Here is a 19,959-nt window from a genome sequence, read left to right on the forward strand (position 1 = left end):
CTGGAGATAAGCACAACTCAGTACAGCACAAACACAGGAATGAGGTGGAGCAACAGGCCTGGAATGTAGAGAGGGGGAATAAGACCACCAAAGGCCCCCACAGCCCTCTGACCCATTTCTAGAAGAGTCTAAACAACAGACTGTGCATGATGACTAATTTACGCAGAACATGCAAAACTTTTCTCCAGGGCAAGGAAAGCTTGTCTATAAAACAGTATCCCCACCCAAGCCCAGGCAGCACCTCCAGGACTCTGGACACCTAGTCAGCTGGATTGATGCTGGAGGCATGAATGCTGATCTCTCTTTCTCCCTTTCTTCTTTCTCTCTTCCCCTCTTTAATTCATTTATATGTCTTTTCCCTTTCACTCTTTTTATCCAAAAAGATTCACACCCTTTTATCCAAAACCCACTCCCATGTGCTTATACTAGGTCAGGGACTAATGTACCAATTCCCACACCAAGTACATAATTTACTAATAAAAGTTTTTTGCAGACCCTCTGATTTTGTTGTTCGTTTCAACCATAAGCACCTATATGAATCTTGGCTGCTCCCTTCCTCTTAAGGGTGTGATGCCACAGCATCTCAGATGCTGACAATTTTACTTCCTGTTTTCCTGAAGTGAAAATTGCTTTCTAAGTCAGTTCTCCCTTAACGAAGAAAAATTCTCAGAGCAGCTTGTTTTCTCCTTTAACCTACTGTGATTTTTTTTTCAGGCTAAAGGCTAAAATCTTGGGTAGATTTAACAACATCAGTTAACTGAAACTAGCTGTGTTTTTGCAACAGTTTATACATACTTTTGAATAAAAGTGCAGGCTCACTAGTAACATTTTTTGAGAGGTCTCTTCCCCAGAAATCTAATTTAGGCATTCTCTATAATCATAATATATAACAAAACTTTTTCAGCTAGGCTTCTTTTACTCTCAAGGTTATGAGGTGATGCATACCACCTCTATCCACTGTGTACCATAGGTGTCTTATCAGATTAGTTTAAAAACCTTCAAATTGAAGGTTTTTAAAGGATGGATCTGGAAGTAAGAACAGTTGAGAGCAGTAATTCAGCAGGTCCAAAAGCATGAAGTTCAAATATATGCTTAGTACAGCTAACCAACCATAAATTTATCCCTTCAACAGTTTGTAACCTTTGCTTTATAAACAAATAGTCCATATTTACTTTCTGCACTTCTTTAGGAAGATGGAGTCCATTTCTTCTCCCCACTTGAACAGATTTCTCTAGATATCGCTTTGTTTCAGGCTTTACATTTTCAAGATCACAGGTTTGCTGAAATGACAGTATAGAATAATTGAATTTATAACACATTGTAAGAAACATACCAAGCATTAGAAGGGTTTGAACAGAGCTGTTCTTTAGAACACTGTCACATTAAAAAAGGAAACATCCTGGATTTTAGTGTGAAGAACTTCCCAAAAACAGGTACCTTACACAATAGTATTCTTACATTCATGTAGAACGTTTTAAAAATCGTTTTCTTTTACCAAGTGTCTCAGCACATTTACACGCTGTCATAATGGCAAGCCCTTTCAGTTTACAGTACAGTGCACTTAAGCTTCTTCTGTAGAGATATCTTTCTTCTACATAGTTGAAGAAAATCAGTGCTGTAAGGTAACACTATACTGTAAAAGTCAGAGGAATTGAAAAAAACACCCCAAAAGATTAGAAGTGTCACTTAAGATTATCAGATGGCATGCAATTTGGGCATGTATGTCTTCTTCAGAACCAAGCTACCAGTGACAACAAATAAAACAGGATCACAGAGTATTTTGAGTTGGAAGGCACTCACAGGGACCATCATCTTGAACATACTACACACACGAAGCTTTGGAACTTTCCAGAACTTTTAGAATCATCATAGTTGATGATTTTATATACCATTTCATACTTTTTTTGGAAGACAGAGTAAGAAACAAAACCTACTTAGAATTCCATGAACAAAACCTGCAGCAGCTGTTTACATCAGGCTGTTTCCTGAGGGCCCGTGGGTGGAGAAGACTGGCAACATTCTTAAGCATGCCTCTACTAGTCAGCATGTGCAGATGTTAGGAGTAACAAAATTTAAAATGATAGTTTCACTACCAAATTCACCTTTATTCCAAGTTTCAGACCTCAAAATACAAGTTTTTCAAAGAATAAGATCTGGAGCATATTCAACAACCTAATTTTATGCAGAATTTTTTTCCCCCTAATGGGGAAAAGGAAATGACTCCATTATTCTAATATTTTCTTAAATTAAATATAAAAACCTCAACTATTTTCCTTCATCAACAGCTCTTAAATTAAGCATAATTTAGAAAGAGTACTATTGTTAAGTTAGAAAAGTTAAAGAGCTAAAGCATTCAGCATGTCACTGAGGTCAAGCAAATTTGCTCATCTCTTAGAGGACTGTGTTATAAATAACATGAAGTGTGAGGGATCTCATCCTCCTCACTCCATTTTAATCTGGCTCCATGCAGGATCATGAAACTGAATTAATCTACTTGAATTATTAAATCCCCAGTGAGGCCATGAAAAACCTGATTTAATCCAACTGTTTACCACTTCATTCGAACTGACAAAATAATTTCAGCAGAAATCTGAATTCTGTTTGTGGGAAGTTCTTTCTTCATGTGTTCCTGGAGCCCAACTTTTTAACTGAGGGTTTCTAAGAGGAGAAGGCATTAGAAATTTAGCAAAAATTAATAAGAACTTAATGATATGGAAATAGCAATATTTGACCAGTCTGGGACTACTGGAAATTTCACATTTGTTCTAGAACAGAACTCTTACTACTTTACAGTTATTATGAAGTTGATATATGCTCAGAGGTTGCATCTCTGCAAACTAATACTAAAATATGCTTGCATGCTGCAGTTAAGAAAAATCTCTAAAAAAATTAAGTGGAGACTTAAGCAAAAATTCTAACTGTTACAAAGGTCAAAGATTGCTGCAAGGGAAAATGAAGTAGGAAAACACCAAAGGAAAAAAAAAAAATTAAAGAAATAATAGTAGTGAATAACAGCAATCAATTTTCACTACCTACTGTCAGATACTCCTGTAAATTAAAAATAGATACAGAGATATGTTAGATTAGTCCTCAGTGTATCTGTGTATTCTATAGTGGAAGGTGGGGAAAATGACAGTAGGTAATATATACAAATCAAGCCATTTAATTACTAGCAATAGAGCAGGGGAAAAAGAAAAAAAATCAACATAAAGTACATGGGGGAAAATACCAACACAAGGCACTATCTGCCCAACACACAACACAACGTGCTCAAAATGGGGCTATTACATACTTCCACAAACATGTAACAAGAATACCCAGCTACAGGAGAACACTTGAAAATTTCCCTGGAAAACACAGCAAAAGAAGACAATGGTAATGGAAGGCACTTTAGTAAGGTTCTGCAAGCATTATTTTAATTCCCAGTCAAGCCTGCAAAAAGCACAAATGATGACTCCAGGAAACAGGGCTCAAATACCTTATGAGAATTACAAGAAGATTAAAAATCAGTGGGGTTGAGAGGAAAAATTCACAGCTAAAGCACAGAAAAATATATATTTTTTGGTTATCACATTAGATAGCTTCCTTGCATTACCCTTATATTGCACTTTTTAGAAAATTATTACTAAATGTCACCAGACATATTTGAACAAAACCAAATATTCTTTCTATTTGTGCTACAAAATAAACAGTATAAATGAAGACTAGGAGATACATATAGGTGCTCAATTACAAGAGAAGCTAAACAGGAACACACAAAAGGGATAGAAACTAGTTCAACAGTAAATGCATCTTTTAACTTAGTTTTATTTTGAGGCTGAAGAAGAGGATACACTGTAGTTGTCTATAACCAGCAGGTCAAAAGCGGTAATTTCGGAGGTCAAACCCATTCATAGGTTCTCATTAATCTTCATAGCTTAAAACAACTTTTAAACTTAAAATTCTCAACTTTTTCAATAAAGGATAACTTTGGACACAAATTCAAAAGCAGTATAAGCCAAAATAAGTAGAGTGCTATATTGCCTCTTTTCTTCGTTCCCTCTTGCAACAAAGTCAGGTAGCTCAGCCAGTAGAAACCAAAAAACTCTTTTCCTAATAGCTTTCCTTCTGTTAGTTTAGCTTCCCTGTACCAGTTCAGTGGAAGACTAGACAAAGTCAAAGCTATTGCAATGGAGAGAGAAGGATACAGAGATCTAGATATGAGAGGCAAAGAGTACGAGCAGCATGACACACTGTTCTGTGTTGTACAGCCGTGTCCCACTGGAAAGATTTGAGTGGCACAGACATAGAAGAAACACAAAGTCATTTTAAAAAACACTGTGTATACCAATTAATTTTAGATACATGTAGATGCATTTCACAAGTTATGCTGACATAATGTTATTTACCTGTAAATAAACAATCTTCTGAAACACATCTTCTCTCATGCTCATCTCCACATCAAAATTTGACAGTTTTTTGTCAGCTTCTGTACTTGCTAAGCGTATCTCTTTGTCAGGGGAGACATGCTGGGGAAAATCCAACATGCTTCTTTCCACTGTTTACATAAAAGGCAATGAATACAGAAGGATAGACACGCTTTAAGGATAAAGAACTTCCCTCTTCTGACATTTATAGAAGACATAAGAAGAAAGTATTCAAAGCAACCTGACACATACAGCAAATGAAGCAATTACAGGTAATGTAAAACTGAATAGGTGAAAGGACAAAACCACATACCATTGTAACAAACATTTTACAGAAGATTTCTAAACCCCAAGCCTAATTATCTCATCATCTTCTACAAAATCAGCTGATAAGTATATAAATACATTAGAAATGGTTCAGCTTCCAAAAGTCATGTAAGTGAAGACTGACGTTTTGTAGCTGGCACAGATGCTTCCATGTTAGCATTTAAAGTCAGAAGCTCTGAATCTTTCAAACATGCCCATCTGTCCTGAAGTTATTTTTACATTGTTATGAGCACAGTGTCAAATCCCCATGTACTGTACTCTTCTGTATTTAAGGAGAAACAACATGGCAAAGAGAGAAGCTGCTGTCCACGCATTCTGAACTTCTAAGAGATTGGAAGCTGAGTAATATTAATTTTTTAGAATATACTTTTGAGATTAAGTAAATCCTTGCCTATTAAAGGTATATCACATTTTACAATGACATTTAATAGAAATCCTAAAATAGAAATGAATTTGCTTAATTAAAAATCAAATTATAATGTCTCTACCATCCACCTTTCCAAAAGCAGATCTTAGAGTAACAACATATTAGCCTGATTTAAAGCTTTGTAATTTTAAGTGATGTGCAGTCATTTTATCAAGCTCCGAGACAGTTTCAGAAATGCAAACATGGGCATGTGGCTCTTCTTTAAGCCCATAGGAAACTTTCCCCTTCACCTCCTGACCTTCTGCCAAGATGTTTCAAAATGATAAAGTGAGTTTTGGCAGCTTCCAAGTGAAATTTAAGGTCTGTTGTCATCTCTGTCTTTTTGGATAATAAGTTCCAGTTACCGGGGTAGGTCTTTTATGTGAAAAGGATACACAGGCCTTAAATTCCAAGGTCCTAATGGTAGTCTTGCTGTGGTAATGCATCCCTGTGCCATGGGCTGTTTCACAGCAGGTCATAATAATTTCACAGCTTTGAAGATCAGCGTTAAAAGCTTAAATGTGACCCACTGCTGCATAGGATGTAGTGAAAAAAGTACATCTTTCATGAAGTCTTTGTGGCTATGCTGAGAAGCTGATGGCCACTATTTTCTGAGTCAAACATAGATTTTCATTCTAGTTTAATATAAGGAAGAGAGTTCTGTGCCTTGGTGAAAATATGGTATATTGGAACATCAGTAGAATTAAAACTGAATCTGGCAGCAAGCTTTTTGAATGAAGATTACTGTCTTTCTGAGTATGGCAGCATAAATTCCAGCCAATTCACTGGATAAGCCTAAACTGCAATTTCAAGTAATGTGAAATCCACACTAATATTACAGTACAATCATTTGAGCTGCAGGCTGCTCTTTTCTGCTAGGCAAAGATTTTGCTCCAAGCCAAGGTGGCTGTTTCTAGCACATCTGTGGCTACAGTAGATTTTTTTAAAGCATGTAAAAGAACTTGACATCTGTTACACTCACTGTTTTATAAGCAATGCAGCCACCATCTGAAAGGTTTTTCTAAACAAAGATGCCCAATATGCAGTCTGTATTTTACCCATCTCCTCTGACAATTATTAACAAATTAGCTGAATTACCTGTGTTTGACCATTAAACCCCACCCACATATTGGTATGGCATGACAATTCATTCAGAACAATCTAGATGTGACTGCATGACCAACCTCTCCCTGGATTCTTCAAGGCCTCAGAGGCCACAGTTTAAAAGTGAGCAAGTAAAAAAGTCTTCTTTCAATAACACATTCAAAAATTCCTCATTCTCAACCATCACATTTTCTCCACTACCAGTTTATCAACCTTTCCATTACCCCATTCAACTTGCTTGTGTCAGATTCCACAGTGTCTGAAAAAAATACTGCTTACCACATTTAATGCTCTACACATACCACAGACGCTGCAGTCTACACTGCTGCAGTGTCCCCTGGCAGCTGCACACAGTTGGAAATGTACCTGGGTGAAGGATCACATGCAAAACTGAAACAGGTGACTAATGCAGTTCTCTGAGAGGACCTGAAAGATTATTAGAACTCTTGAGAGGCCTCTACACATTCGACACCTGAACAGCAGGGATCAAAATTGTAAGCAACTATTACCTTTTCTCAATGTTTCCTTACGTGCAAATGGAATGGTTTATGCAAAGAATTACAGAGAACACACACTAACCTGCATATTCCACTTCTATATCTGCCAAAGGCCGTATGGTATTTTCATGTGTTACTTCTTCAGTTTCAAGCATCCCGACACTGTCATATACATGCTTTGTTTTCCTGATTAGTTCTTCTGTTCTTGTTCTAATTTCCTCTGGTGACAGGTCCCATCTCAAAAGGTTTCGTCCTGATGCTATGTATGAAGAAGCCTTGAGCTGGCTCGTAATTTCTGCTCCTAATGTCATTCTCAACACAAGCTGTGGCCCAATGGACCTGAAAGTACAAAAATGATCTCTGCATAACAAGATTCCAGTTCAAGAGACAGTTTATAGTAAACATCAAAAATCCAGCATCAGAAATATTTTTAGAAGGAAGAACAAAGTGCTTTTTAGAGCTGTTATCTTTATCAATTAAATCTAATTTAAAAAAAAAATCTGCCTTCTACCTTTTCCATTTAGAGTATGAATAAGAGCAAATAGGGCCAGAAACTTTTGTATTGACAAAACCATGCAAATTAAATTACGACTCAACCCTCTAAGGAAAACAGCATTGCACTTACTGGAACTCTACAGAAGTAGACAGTATTAACATTTTTGAAGCGAGGAATAAAACCCACATCATGATTTGCAGATGACAAAGAAAAGAACTGCAAACTTGCACAAAATAAGACATATAAAAAATACCACTTGATCATATTCATTATAGCAAATAATTTTATATTTCTACAGGATAATCAGCATGGGAGGAAACTTTCTAGTTGTTACTCACTTGCAAATTTATTCCTTTAATTGTTGTAGATTTTAAATAGATAGTTTCACTCTTTTACCAGAAGAGGTACGTTCCTTTACTATGATTTATGTATTAATAATCTATCAACTGTAGTTCTAACCAACTGTATTTCAGCTTCTTTCAGCTAGCAAAAAAAGCTTACATTCACACTGATCTTAGCGTGCTGAGCAATCAATGGTTGCCTTTTCCTAATTTTCTTGGCAGCATTCAGAAAAAAAGTGGCTTGGAGAAATGAGTACAAATATATTAAGACTGAAACTGGCTTCAGAAATAGGGGCTTCTACCTTTCCACCCTGACAAAGCAACATTCAACTTGATTGTATGAAGGAGAAGAATACAGAATCAGGCAACTGACTGAAGTGGGACTAATAGAAACCTACACAGCCAACAAGATGTCCACCCAGTGACTATATTAATAGCTCAGTTACATATGAAGTCCTTTCTTGAGGAAAATAGTAACTTGATGGTAATTAAAAGACAGCTAGCATTTAAGTAGTAAAACTTGCTGCAGGGTTTACTACCACAGGAGGAACCCTGGCTGCCAGGGACTTCCTATCTGTCTTCCTATTTCAGCCACATAATTAAAAAAAAAAATCATAAATTTAAAAAAGCACATGTTGTTATGGTAATAATGACCACTTAAAATTTTCAACCATAACTAAAGAAATACCTAGAGATCTTGCTAATAAAGGATGTTTACTTAACACTACTTTACATTAAGTAACATTTTCCCTTAACACTAGCCACTGTACCTGTATTGATTTTATTGTAAAACCTGTCTGGTATGTGTAAGTGCACAGAGAGGTTTTGGCATACAATGCAGGGCATGGAGAATGCATAAAGGACAGGCAGTTTTAGCCTGAAGGAATAACAAAGCAGAAGAGTGAAATGTCAACAAACTGAGAAGGGCTGCATGCATGGCTTCTGTTTCAAGGAAGGCAAGACTTTTTGTCAAAAGTCTTCCAATTCTATAATATAATTTCTCTAGAAATAGCCTAACCAAAATTACTTGATGCAAGACAAAACCAAAAGACAACATTTCTATCTACGCTTTATGTTGAAACTTTATTTTCCTTGTTACCACAGATTCATCAAATCTTCCCATTCCAGCGTAGGCAAGTTGTTTACTTTTCTCTTTAGTAGCATACAGACACATCAATCTCCAGAATATCGATAATTTCACTTTGAAAAGGAAGTGTGAATAAAAAACATTTGTTCCACCTCTGGTCTCTTTCTCTGATACCAACTGAGTTCTGGCACCAATGCTTTAGTAACTTCTCCACTGGACTACTGAAATTTTGAATTCCAAATAGAAATTTAGGATAAATGAAGCTGCTCTCATGACAGCAAAAGCTTAAATATTAACATTTTCAGAATGCATCAGTTTCTCATCCCCAAAATCTACTGAACTCCACCCTGAATCTACAAATCCATTAAAGAACAGTACTTCAGTAAGTCATGAACAGATTCTCGGTGGACTGCCCTGTGTCTAGCTTTGCACACACTGCTAGTACAGGTCTGATACAACAACCTCTTGGGAGCTAAAGGGGAAGCTCTCCAGAAATTTGTTCAAGGTTCTGAACTCTACCCCACACCACCCACACCCCAGAACATCAGAAAGACTACACAACGTTTCAAATTAAAGTCAAAATAAAAGTAAAGGGGAGTCAAAAGAAAACAACAGCCTGAACAACATAAAAGTATGCTAAAGTGAAGGATACAAAGTAGCTACTCTTTTTTAAAGGGAACCTATAGCTTTTGGTCATTCAGTATCTTCACCTAGAAATGTAGACAGTACAGCCCTACCACCGACCAACTACATATCATCCAAAACAAACACTGAAACAGTCACAGCAGCAACATATTACATCAATTTCAGACTGTCCAACAAGATCTATTAATAATTAAAGTTGGACTGAGTTCATGAATTGGGATGTAGGGTCTCAGATTACTGCAGAACACTACTTTTAAATACTAAAAAAAGATGCCATCTGATTTTCTTAGTATATTGGCTAGTTTAATTAAGATATATACCTATGAATTTGAGAGCTGTATAAATTATTGCCATAAATGCCAACAAGTTGTTGTCTACCTGTTAGAAACAGGAAAACAGAACTCCCCAGTTTTGAAATGCTGATACCTTGGTTGCTTCTCCTGATAGGAAGATGCACTCATTTATGTAGATTAAAAAAAGCAGTACATATTAGAAAATTTTTCTAACTGACCAAATGAGATGGTGGGCCTTCAAAAACTGTAACATAACATTTAATGTAAAATCAGTTGCTACACATAATTCTTCATATAATCATTTACAGACATGTATTGCTACCTTCCTACCAGTCACTCAGACTGTACTAAGAACCAAATTAACTGACATCAGCTTAATAAAAAACTGTGCAAGTAAATATATTTGCACAGGTGAAATCCTGGCCATTTCTTTCATGGCCTAATGTTTTGAATTATTCATCTACATAAAACTATAAATAAATATATTCCCGAAACTCTATGTATCAGACTGCAATAAAAATGGTAATTCAGTAACTTTGTTCAAAAAGAAAACAAAGAAACAACGCCAAGGTCAAATATTATAAACAGACCACAAAGAAACAAGAAAGAAGCATGTAGCTAAAATAGCATGAAGTTCAAAAATACTCTGCAGTTACATTTGTCACGCTATTAGAGAGAAAATATTAAATTGTATCACCGAGGGAAGCTTTAACTTCCCAGATATATAACCGGAATACAAGTTCTATTAATAATGCTAGGAACCAAAAGAACAGCAAAGAGTTTTCTTCAAACACTGAACTAAGCAGGCACAATTATATTTTAGGCTTGCTTTTGGTAAACAGCAGCAACATTACAGAACAGCCAACTACTGCTTGGACTGAGCAAACAGAATTTGATTCTGTTTGAAGCAGGATGTTGCTAATGCCTAAACTGTTTCAGCTATCACTCTCAGTTTTCTCTGGTGCAGTGTAGAACACTAGAGGGATCTAAACAAGCCTGGGTTAAGTATAAGGTTCGTCCAGCAACAGTATTGCCTTAAGACACTTCTGTCAGTGTTCCTCCATCGGTTGCTCCTTTCTGCCCTGTACCCCACTCCATCAATGGCATCAGCACAACTGTTGCTAGGGTCATACTTAGAAAAGATGCAGGACAGCATACAGGTGAAAAATAAAGTGGACCAAAAACATCCAGGGGGGACAGCTTTTTACCAACAGACCAGTTCCATCACCCATCTGATAAGTGACTTCAAAACAGCTGTGTTGGCCTAAACAAAGGATAAAGAGTGTCAATAGCAACATAAACTTGCACTACTGCTAGAAACACATATGAAATGCATGAATTTAGTCTAGCAAAAAGAGTCTCAAGATGATTTCTGTCATTAAGCATATCATTTAAATGCCCTAAAGTAAAAAGAGCTATTGATGCTAAGAGGCAATACAGGCCTAAGAACAAATCAGAATAAATTGGTCAGGAATACATGAAAGCTAGAATTGCAACAGACATTTGCAAGCATCAGGGCAGTGAGATTCTGAAAGAGAAGCCCAATAAGTCCCAGCAAGTGAAAACACCCTATTTATAACATGGCGCTTGACCAGCTTATAAAAGGTATTAAGTTACTTGGCTACCTAAGGTAGCATGGGACTAGATTTGATCACCCCAAATGCCCTTCCAGTCCCTGTGTTTCTGTGAGATCCTTCAAAATTAACATACCTTTACTTATATTGCATTTTTACAATAAATATCTAACTGGCCTCTGTTGGCAACTTGCACTGGCCTTTTTCTGGGGTGAGTCCTATGGCACCTAATAATGTCAGTGGAATGACATACAGGGCAGACTGAAATATTTTATGCATTTTTGCAGTGCTTTGTCCATTTAGGAGATCATCAGGAGGAAAGGCACGCAAGGTTTCATTTGGACTTTCAGCTATAACAGAGATTATTAGACACACAGCTGTTTTCACAAACTATGGTATTAATCTGCCAATCCCAAAAGCAGTAAGAATGGTCTTTTCTACCAAAGCAGTGTAAGTTGATAACACTTCAAAGCTTAGTAGCTACTTCTAAAAGAAGATTTTAAAGAATAAAGCAAAGCTTCTAAGTTGCAGATTGCAATAATTGCAGAAGGCCAAGTAATTTCTTTTACCAGCAAATCTACAATTTGATTACTTGCTGCTTCTGGAAAATATAAATTTGATTCGATTTTAGAAGAGGGAAGAACCTTTATAATACTCTATTACACCAATACAGTGGCCAACATAACTGCTGCAAAGACAAACAGTGCAACTGAACTTACAGACTTGATTTCTAACTTGTGCAGTATCTTAAACATATTAAACATTTGTGTAAATCTGGTTTTGCTTAGAAACATTTTCTGTGACTGAAATATGTGCCAAGCAGTCTTTTGTTGGCATGTTCCATTAACACTATTAAAATAAAACAAGAAAGCCACAATCTGTGAAGAAGCAGCAGGGAGGCATAGCACCAGCTTTAGAAAATACAGACAAGAACCTGCAAGCTTGTCCACAACACATTCCTGCTACTGACAGGCACTATATAATACAGTCAAGATTTAAGCCTGCTGTCTCATTTAAGTCTGATTACAACTTGATAGTTGTAATTCCATCCAAAACTCTTTAATGGCACTTTCAGTTTTCAAATTAAACTTCACCTAAACAGTGTTAGTCACAACAACAAGTACAATTTTACAGAGTAGAGTAAATGAACTAATATATTTCTGGGAAAAATATATACAGACCAATTTATTGTACTTGCAAACAGATTTGACAGTTGTAGCCACACAAAAATCAGGGTATATTGGATTCATGCAGGATGGAAAACTGTATTCTCTCCTGACAAAAGACCTGAGATAACAGCTTCAGAAATGAAGTGAGAGCCAAGATTTTAAAAAGAAAGACAGAGGGGTCTGTGTGTGGGGGTGTGTGTGTGCAGATTCAGATAATTTAGTTACTGAGTTTTTAAACACTGTCATTCAAATAAATACAATTAAGTTTTTCTTGCTGGGCTTTATGTATACCTTCAGAGAACATTCTTATGGATATAAGTAAGAGCAGATTTGCAAATCACGCTAATGCCATCAACAACTCTTTCAATCAGTAACATACAGTATTAAAAATGCTAGAGTTTAAATTCAAGAGCAACATTTTGGTCTATTTTTTGAAACAGCATATCTTAGCTAAACAACACTTCCTGGTCTTCCAGGATGCAGGAGAAGCAGTGCTAAATGCTGGAAAGCAGCACTGTGTATGTGAAGACCATACCCACTGGTTACCTGCAATCAATATCTACAGGGGCTCAATGTTTTGACTCCACCTAGCGGCCTCACCAAAATGAAAAACAAAACAAAAAACTAGACACACCCTATTAAGGCAATATAAAAACGGACAGCATTTAAATGATATGCTTAATGACAAAACGGACAGGACAAGCTATTTGGTACCCGAGTAATATGCCATACATCAGCAGTTCCCTGGAAGTCAGACGCAAGTGCTACCAAACATGCAAATGACAGCAGACAGGCATTGTTTAAGCAAAGTTTTTAACAGTCAAGCCTCACATCAAATGGAGTTTTTTAAAACATTAAAGCAAATATAAAAAGGATTTCAAAACCAAATCACAATGAGTATTCAGCACCATCTAATTAAATGTACATTACAGTTGGTCTGTTTCACAGGATAGGCTTTAAGAAGAATATAATGGGCTAAAATATTTGTATTATTTAGAAATCCTTAGTTTTTGCTTGAATTTTAAATATACTTTCATACTGCTTTCAGTTTTGACTCACAACTTCAGACAAGAAGTAACTGTGTATCTTATAGTAAAGCAAGGACAATATCAACCAAAAGAGAACTGAGTAGCACAAGATAAAAGCAAGAAAGGAAAAAAATTCCAAGACAGAACCACCAGAGTTAAATGGATCAAAGATAATCACAGGGCAATATTATTTCAGCTGAGCCAAAGGAATGAAACTATAACCCTTCAATACAAATCATAACTTTTTCCTGCCAAACACATCTGAAGTCCTTTTTCCATTTCACTTCTCAGTCCTCTCATCTGTTTGGCTCTTAACAGTATATGGAACATGCCTTGAATTCCTGGGCCATTTTCCTTGGAAAAGTATTTGGCTCTGTGCCATAACTGTGTTTGGCACAGGCATATCTTACTGTAGCAAAAGGATAGCATATTTAGTACTTCCCAATTTAAAGCTCCATAACTGCCATTAGAAACTGATTTTTTAAGCTGCATTTGAAGAAATAGAAAATCTAGCAGATTTTGACACTAAACCTTAATTTTGTCACTACACCTTTCAGAAAAGAAAATTTATTGAAACTTAGTTTACTGTACTGTCCACATTAACTATACTTTTAGCTCTTCCAATTTAAATGAGCAAGTAAAAAAAAACCTACGAGTCATGCAAACATTTAAAAATATTTATTGATACATTCATTACCCTCAGTGCTCATGACCTTACTATCTGACAACAAATGTTTAATGGTTTTCCAATAGAATTAACATCAGAAAACTAACTGAAAAGGTGCTCCGTGGCAGCTAACAAAAAGCCCAGACCTTAAGTATGAACCCAAACCAGTGTGCTCAAACATGATACAACTTACCTATTTCTTCTCCCCTTCCCCCCACTTCCCTCCAACAGTCTTTAAACAAAAGGAATTTGGAAACTGGTCTGATTAACTTTCATATAAAGAGGTGATTTTCACACAGTAGTCTGCAATGGAACACACAGAAATGCTAGGGTATGGCTTCTGTGGAGTGTCTGATCTCTAAAATTATGGTATCCACAGTTCTAAGGGAAAAAACCAGCACAAAACCAACCAACCAACCAACCAACCAACCAAAAACACAACATACCCAAAAACCCCAAATCACAAATTACTAGTACTACTAATTTAGGTTTCACAGCATTCTGTGAACTGTATCCATTGTGTGTCACAGCAAAACTCCATCACAGTAACTTGCTTGCAGGATTTTAGGAAACGCTTATCAACACTTGCATGCAGACGGTAATTGTACTATACAGAGTCAGAGGCACAAGGCATTCATTGAGGTTGTCTTATTGTTTTGTTCTATTGTCAAGTGAACTCTGGAAACACAGTGGGGAAAAAAAATTGGTTTTAAGGTCCTACAGCTCTCTCAGGTGCTGCTGCATAAGCATATATCATATTTCCATCACGCCAGCAATAAACAGCAGGTGAAGCACAGGCTGTTTAGTGCAAACAACACACTCCCAGGATAGCTCAGTACTTGAATGCAATTGGCCAATGCATGAGAAACAACTTGTTGACTCTATCTGAAAAAGAACTGGTACTGCAGGACAAAGAAAAATACTGGGAGTTCGCAAACTTTCTCAGATTTACACCCAGTGCTAATCAGTTCAGCCTCTTCCATGGACATATGCTTTGATTTCTTGCTAATCTTGTCTCATACAGTCAAAGCAATGAGAAATGTTGTCTTGCCATCACTAGTTAATTGCAAAACTCTGTGTCTTCATAGCAGATGATGACCTATTCTACCTTACTCACTTGCTTACCATTTTAAATCAGTGTTCTTCTTGGGAAGACAGCGCATTATGAACCATGTTCATTTCAGTGCTTGCAAAATCTCAAACAGCCTGCTCAACACCACAGATTAGAAAAGGAAATGAAGACTGCTTTCCTCTCTGGCTTTTGAGTGAAAAGTGATTTGGTCACACTGTGCTTCGCACACTGGTTACAGGTTATGTGAAATACTGTTCCACCACAATTAATACAGCAAAGAACTTTGCTTATTTAACATTCCACTGTAGAAATAAAAAGTGTATGTTAAAGACAGAACTTCTCTTAGAGATGGTATGAAAAACACATGTGCCTAGCAATACTTTGCGCAGAAATAAGTGTAATTACCACCACCCTCCCCTAACCTTCCCTAATCTAAACACAGATTAACATTTACTGAAAAAGTGTCCTCCTCAGACAAAAATTCAGACTCACAAATCTACAGTTCAGTTAATATTTTATTTCCACAGACTATTGACCAAAAGATCCTAAAGAAACCATGCCTATGAGATGAGAAGGTAGATCCTCTTGCAGGTAAATGGTTTTTAAAACTAGGCTGTTAAAAATGGCTGCTTATTTTTCTGAATGAAGCTATGCAAGTTGTGGAATCCTGCAGGGCTCCACATTCTTTCATGTCTTTATACATCATCTACAAAAAGCTGGGATTAATGAAGTGACAAAATTTACTTATGATTATTTACTCGTGATAATGCAGTGTACTAAAGGCAGCCACAAAAAGATGAAAAAGGATGTCACAACACAGGAAAGTTTAAAACCACTAACAAAGTGAATTTCAGTCTTAATAAATGACACACACTTCTGACTTTACATACACAGGACGAGCCGTGAGACATTTAATCCTTCTGGAGACAAAACAGTTCAACAGAAACATCAACAAAGAAGCAACTGCAAAAAAGGAAATAACAGGATTTAGTAGAGTTGGAATAGAACAAAACACAGAGATTCGTAATACCGCATGTATGAAGCACATGCATGCTACATGGATTTCTGATCCTCCCAACAGTTGAACTCTGTCGTCTTCTCCCACCTGCCGAAACCTTTTTGTGTTCTACCAAGTCATGATGACTTAGAAACAATGATGACTTAGAAACAGCCAGCTGCTTCAAGCAATGGACTCCATTCAAAGTACAAATACCAACTAGACTGGGATTCTTTGGAGTGGACAAAAAAAAAAAAAGCCCAGAAAAAAGCACAAGCAAGGAAGTACCTCAGAGATCTAAATGATCACGAAAAGGATGGAGAGAACAAACAAGGATCAATTTTTAACCTGTAACTTTCAACATAAAAAGCAAGAGAGTTTTAGGAGACAGTTTCAATATAAAAAGGTATCACTGGGCAGATTTTTATACAAGATGATATGAAAAAAATGGTTTTGTGTTAGTAAGTCCTAATTCCTAGACTGTTCTGAAAAGATAGTACTGAATGTACATATTATCTTACATGCCTTCTGGGGTACCTCATCCCGACTCCTGCTGAACAGAGGTTAGACTTTTGAACTAACCCAAACTATTTTTAAAAAATCTTTCTAAGCCAGGCATTTCCTACTTTATAGCGAGAACGACAGAATATGTATGTCCTCAAAATACATTAACTGCACTGCTTAGTGTGGTCTAACTAGTGCTCCATGGGTAAAATAAAGTCCACAAAATGCTTCCCAGTTCAACAGCTTTGTCTCACTCAGCCCAGGAAATAATTTTGTTCTGCAAACTCTGTCTAATAGATAAACTGCTCTTCAGGACCCTGCTGTGGTTAGAAAGGTGGTAGCTCTTGCTTTTGACCACAGGAAACTGCAATACACAGAAGGAATACACAGAATATGCAGTCTACAGATCATAGGAAAAGGCAAAAGTGTCCCAAATGTCTTGTCTGGCCTTTGCCATTTCTGAGGTGTTGGACCTGACCTGATACTTCAATGAAAGCAAACACACACACTACTGTTATTAGCATGAAATAAGAAAATTACTATAAAAGTTCTTCCCATTTCTTTGCCCCCCAGTGTCATTCCTTCTGCCTCTTCCCAACCTCAGTTTCTTGCTGGTTTTCTTCCTCAGCAAGAGAAATGCCAGTGCTCAGAGTTTCTTTCCACTTTCTTTCATTATATTGATACTTGTATACAGTATGTTGGTACCTGTCTCACTCATGTACATGGATTTTCGTATTCAAAACCTAATTTTGAAGATTTTCAAAGAAACACCCCAGAATTCATGAATCCAAGAAAATTATTTTAGGACACTGAAATTATTTAAATCAGTGTGTCTTCTTTTATTTTTTTCATATATAAGAATATCCTCATAAAGTAAACAGACTTCTGTGCTTACTGAATTAATCTAGCTGGCTTATTTTCCGTGTATTTTATTGAATTAAATCTAAATATCTGAATCTTTTGAAACTGAATGGGGAAAAAAAATTAATTGGAAAAAGCCTCCTTCTGCAAAGCTGCCCACTTTAACCAAAAGAATCAAACCTTAACATCATTTTATATAATGTAAGGTGTAATACTTGACACTTGCTAAGAACTGTCATTTTTATCTCATGTTAAGATGCCCTCAGGAAAAATAGAAGCTGGGACGGAACCTATTCAAGATTTCTGTGACCAACTCATTAACTTTTGAAAGTTAAGAGGTCACTATGACATGTTCAAGAATACTCTCTTTTATGAAACAGTTATTTGGGCACACTGAAATGATGACTTAGAAAAAAGAAATCACAGCTAATGAAGTGCAGTGACCATTCCCCATTCTACTAATTTTTACTTAAGAAGGAAGTATCTTCATTGTCCAAATGCAAACTGCAATCAAAGATAAACCTTTTATCTAAAGAAAAAACAAAAAATCCTTTCCATGCTTTCCTTCTTTTTAATGGAAAAATCTGTAAGACAGACAGTCAACCAAAAAAAAATGGAGAACAGTGAAAAAGACTATACAAAAAAAAGGAATGCAACTGTCAATTAGGAAAAGAAAATAGATGTGCACTTTATTTAGCACTAGAAAATAAATTACTTAATTTTCAACAGCAGCATGAGCCTTAGGAAAAAAAATATTCTGATTTTTATTTTTTATATGCTAATACCCCTCAATCCTAATTTGACATGAACAAAGGCTGTGAAATAGGACAAAAACTGTACACTTTGTGCACCAAGCACACGACTATCATTTCTCAAAAGACCATGTGAGGCAACCATCTTTTTCATTTCGTGCTGCAATTCAGCTCCATTCTCTTTACCACAACGCGACCCTCCTACTACTTCAGTGCTTCCTATCAAATGTAGCCCTTCAGAAAAATTAAGAGGCCAAAATAAAAGCAATTATGCTCATTTGTCTAGTCCACGTAGAATTGACTACAAGCCATCTCTTACACCGGTTCTCTGAGGTCCATTTATGGCTAGTGTTCATTACGGAGAAAAGAAGTAATCCCCTATTTTAAAACCTTTCGACAGTATACGGGTACTTGTCTCACCTGTCCTACAACGTGTAGTAGTGACACACCTTTTTAGAAGGGTGCTATAAGCACGCTGCCGGTCTCGCTTCACATACCCCCTGCTGCAGAGCCCCGCGGCTACAGCCGTATCCCTCAATCCATTGTGTTCCTGCCCATTTCCCCTGCAGTGAGTCTGACACCCAGTGTAAAGAGTACCAAAAGGAGACCTCGCCTCGCCCACCCTGCCCACCTGGAAGCCGTACATAACGGAGCTTACGGCAGGGAGGGCAGGCTGCGGGAAACGCGCCAGGAACTGAGGCAATAAACCCCACAGGCAGTCAGATTTCCTGCCCCACTGTCTGCCTGGCCCCTCGGAGCGCGCCCCGCACCCCTGCGGCAGCTCCCCCTCGGCCAGGGGGGTCAGGCCCGGCTCCTCGAGCGAGGGACGAAAACCTCCCGTCACCCGCGGGCGGCTCCGGGCTCCCCCGGCTTCCCGTCCGGACGGGCGGCCCCCGCCCTCGCCCTCACCCACCCCCACACCGGAGACCGCCCCCGTCCCGGGCCCTGCTGCGCCACCACCTGCCCTGCGCGCCTACCTGCGAACCGCGCCCGCGCACAGCGACAGCATAGGGGCGGCACGGGGGGCGGTGGCGAAGGAGGGGGAGGAGGAGGAGGAGGAGAAAAGGAGGAGAAAAGACCGGAGGAGGAAGGACAGGCGGCAGAGAAGAGGAGGAGGCAGGAGAGGAGGGAGAACTGGCTTTGCTCCCGCGTCGCTTCTCGCCGCCCGCGGGCGCAGCGCTCAGCCCCGCTCCGCCGCGGTCCTGCGCATCCGCTTCCGCCGCCTCCTCACGCCCCCGCGTCGCTGGTGGCAGCGCGGACTCGCCGCATCTCGCACGGTAAGGGCGATGCCCCCTCCCCTGGGCGAGCGCAGCTCTGCGGGGATGATGGGGAGGCTGCGCGCTGCCTCCCCGCAGTCCCCGGTCCGCGGAGCTCGGGGGCGGTGGGGCGGATCGGGCCCCGGGCGGTGTGGCCGCGGTCCGTGCGGTGCCGGGAGGGGCCCGCGCCGCGGGTGGGGCAGAGTTGTCCTTGGGGCCCGAGCGAGTGGACCCGGGCCTGGGAGGGACCGGCAGGTGGGCGTGGGGAGGGAGGGCGGCCCGGCCGGTGGGTCCCATGCTGTTCCTCATGAGAGGCGGATAGGGGACCCCAGTGCTCGCGTCTGTGCATCCCCGGCCGGTGGGACCCGCTCCGTCCCTCCTGAGGGGCGGATAGAGGACCCCGGTGTCCCTGGCTGTGCATCCCCGGCCGGTGGGACCCGCTCCGTCCCTCCTGGGGGGCGGATAGAGCACCCCGGT

The 19,959-nt window shown here is 38.7% G+C and overlaps 2 protein-coding genes across 4 annotated transcripts in view; one reads left to right on the forward strand and one right to left on the reverse strand.

Moving 5' to 3' along the window:
- NLN (neurolysin) overlaps nucleotides 1-19,322 on the reverse strand; it is a 38,068-nt gene extending 18,746 nt beyond the window's left edge. Inside the window, exons 1-4 of one of the 2 annotated variants that reach the window (XM_042028234.1) lie at nucleotides 19,204-19,322; nucleotides 6,823-7,079; nucleotides 4,389-4,537; nucleotides 1,173-1,280 (exon numbers count right to left, since the gene is read on the reverse strand). In XM_042028234.1, the coding sequence (XP_041884168.1) occupies nucleotides 1,173-1,280; nucleotides 4,389-4,537; nucleotides 6,823-7,079; nucleotides 19,204-19,235 (546 nt within the window). In that variant the 5' untranslated portion in view covers nucleotides 19,236-19,322. Of the gene's footprint in view, nucleotides 1-1,172; nucleotides 1,281-4,388; nucleotides 4,538-6,822; nucleotides 7,080-16,002; nucleotides 17,401-19,203 lie in introns of those variants that run through there. The other variant, XM_042028233.1, reaches the window with a different exon arrangement.
- The window catches only part of SGTB (small glutamine rich tetratricopeptide repeat co-chaperone beta), a 22,238-nt gene continuing 21,504 nt past the window's right edge, over nucleotides 19,226-19,959 (forward strand). For both annotated transcript variants that reach the window (XM_042028242.1, XM_042028243.1), the window contains exon 1: nucleotides 19,226-19,503. The gene's annotated coding sequence lies outside the window, so the exon portion shown is untranslated. The remainder of the gene's footprint in view (nucleotides 19,504-19,959) is intronic.

This window comes from Corvus kubaryi, unplaced genomic scaffold (assembly GCF_017639235.1).
Source record: "Corvus kubaryi isolate FWS band 111438036 unplaced genomic scaffold, C.kubaryi_AGA036_p1.0 37308, whole genome shotgun sequence".
NCBI classification, from domain to species: Eukaryota; Metazoa; Chordata; class Aves; order Passeriformes; family Corvidae; genus Corvus; species Corvus kubaryi.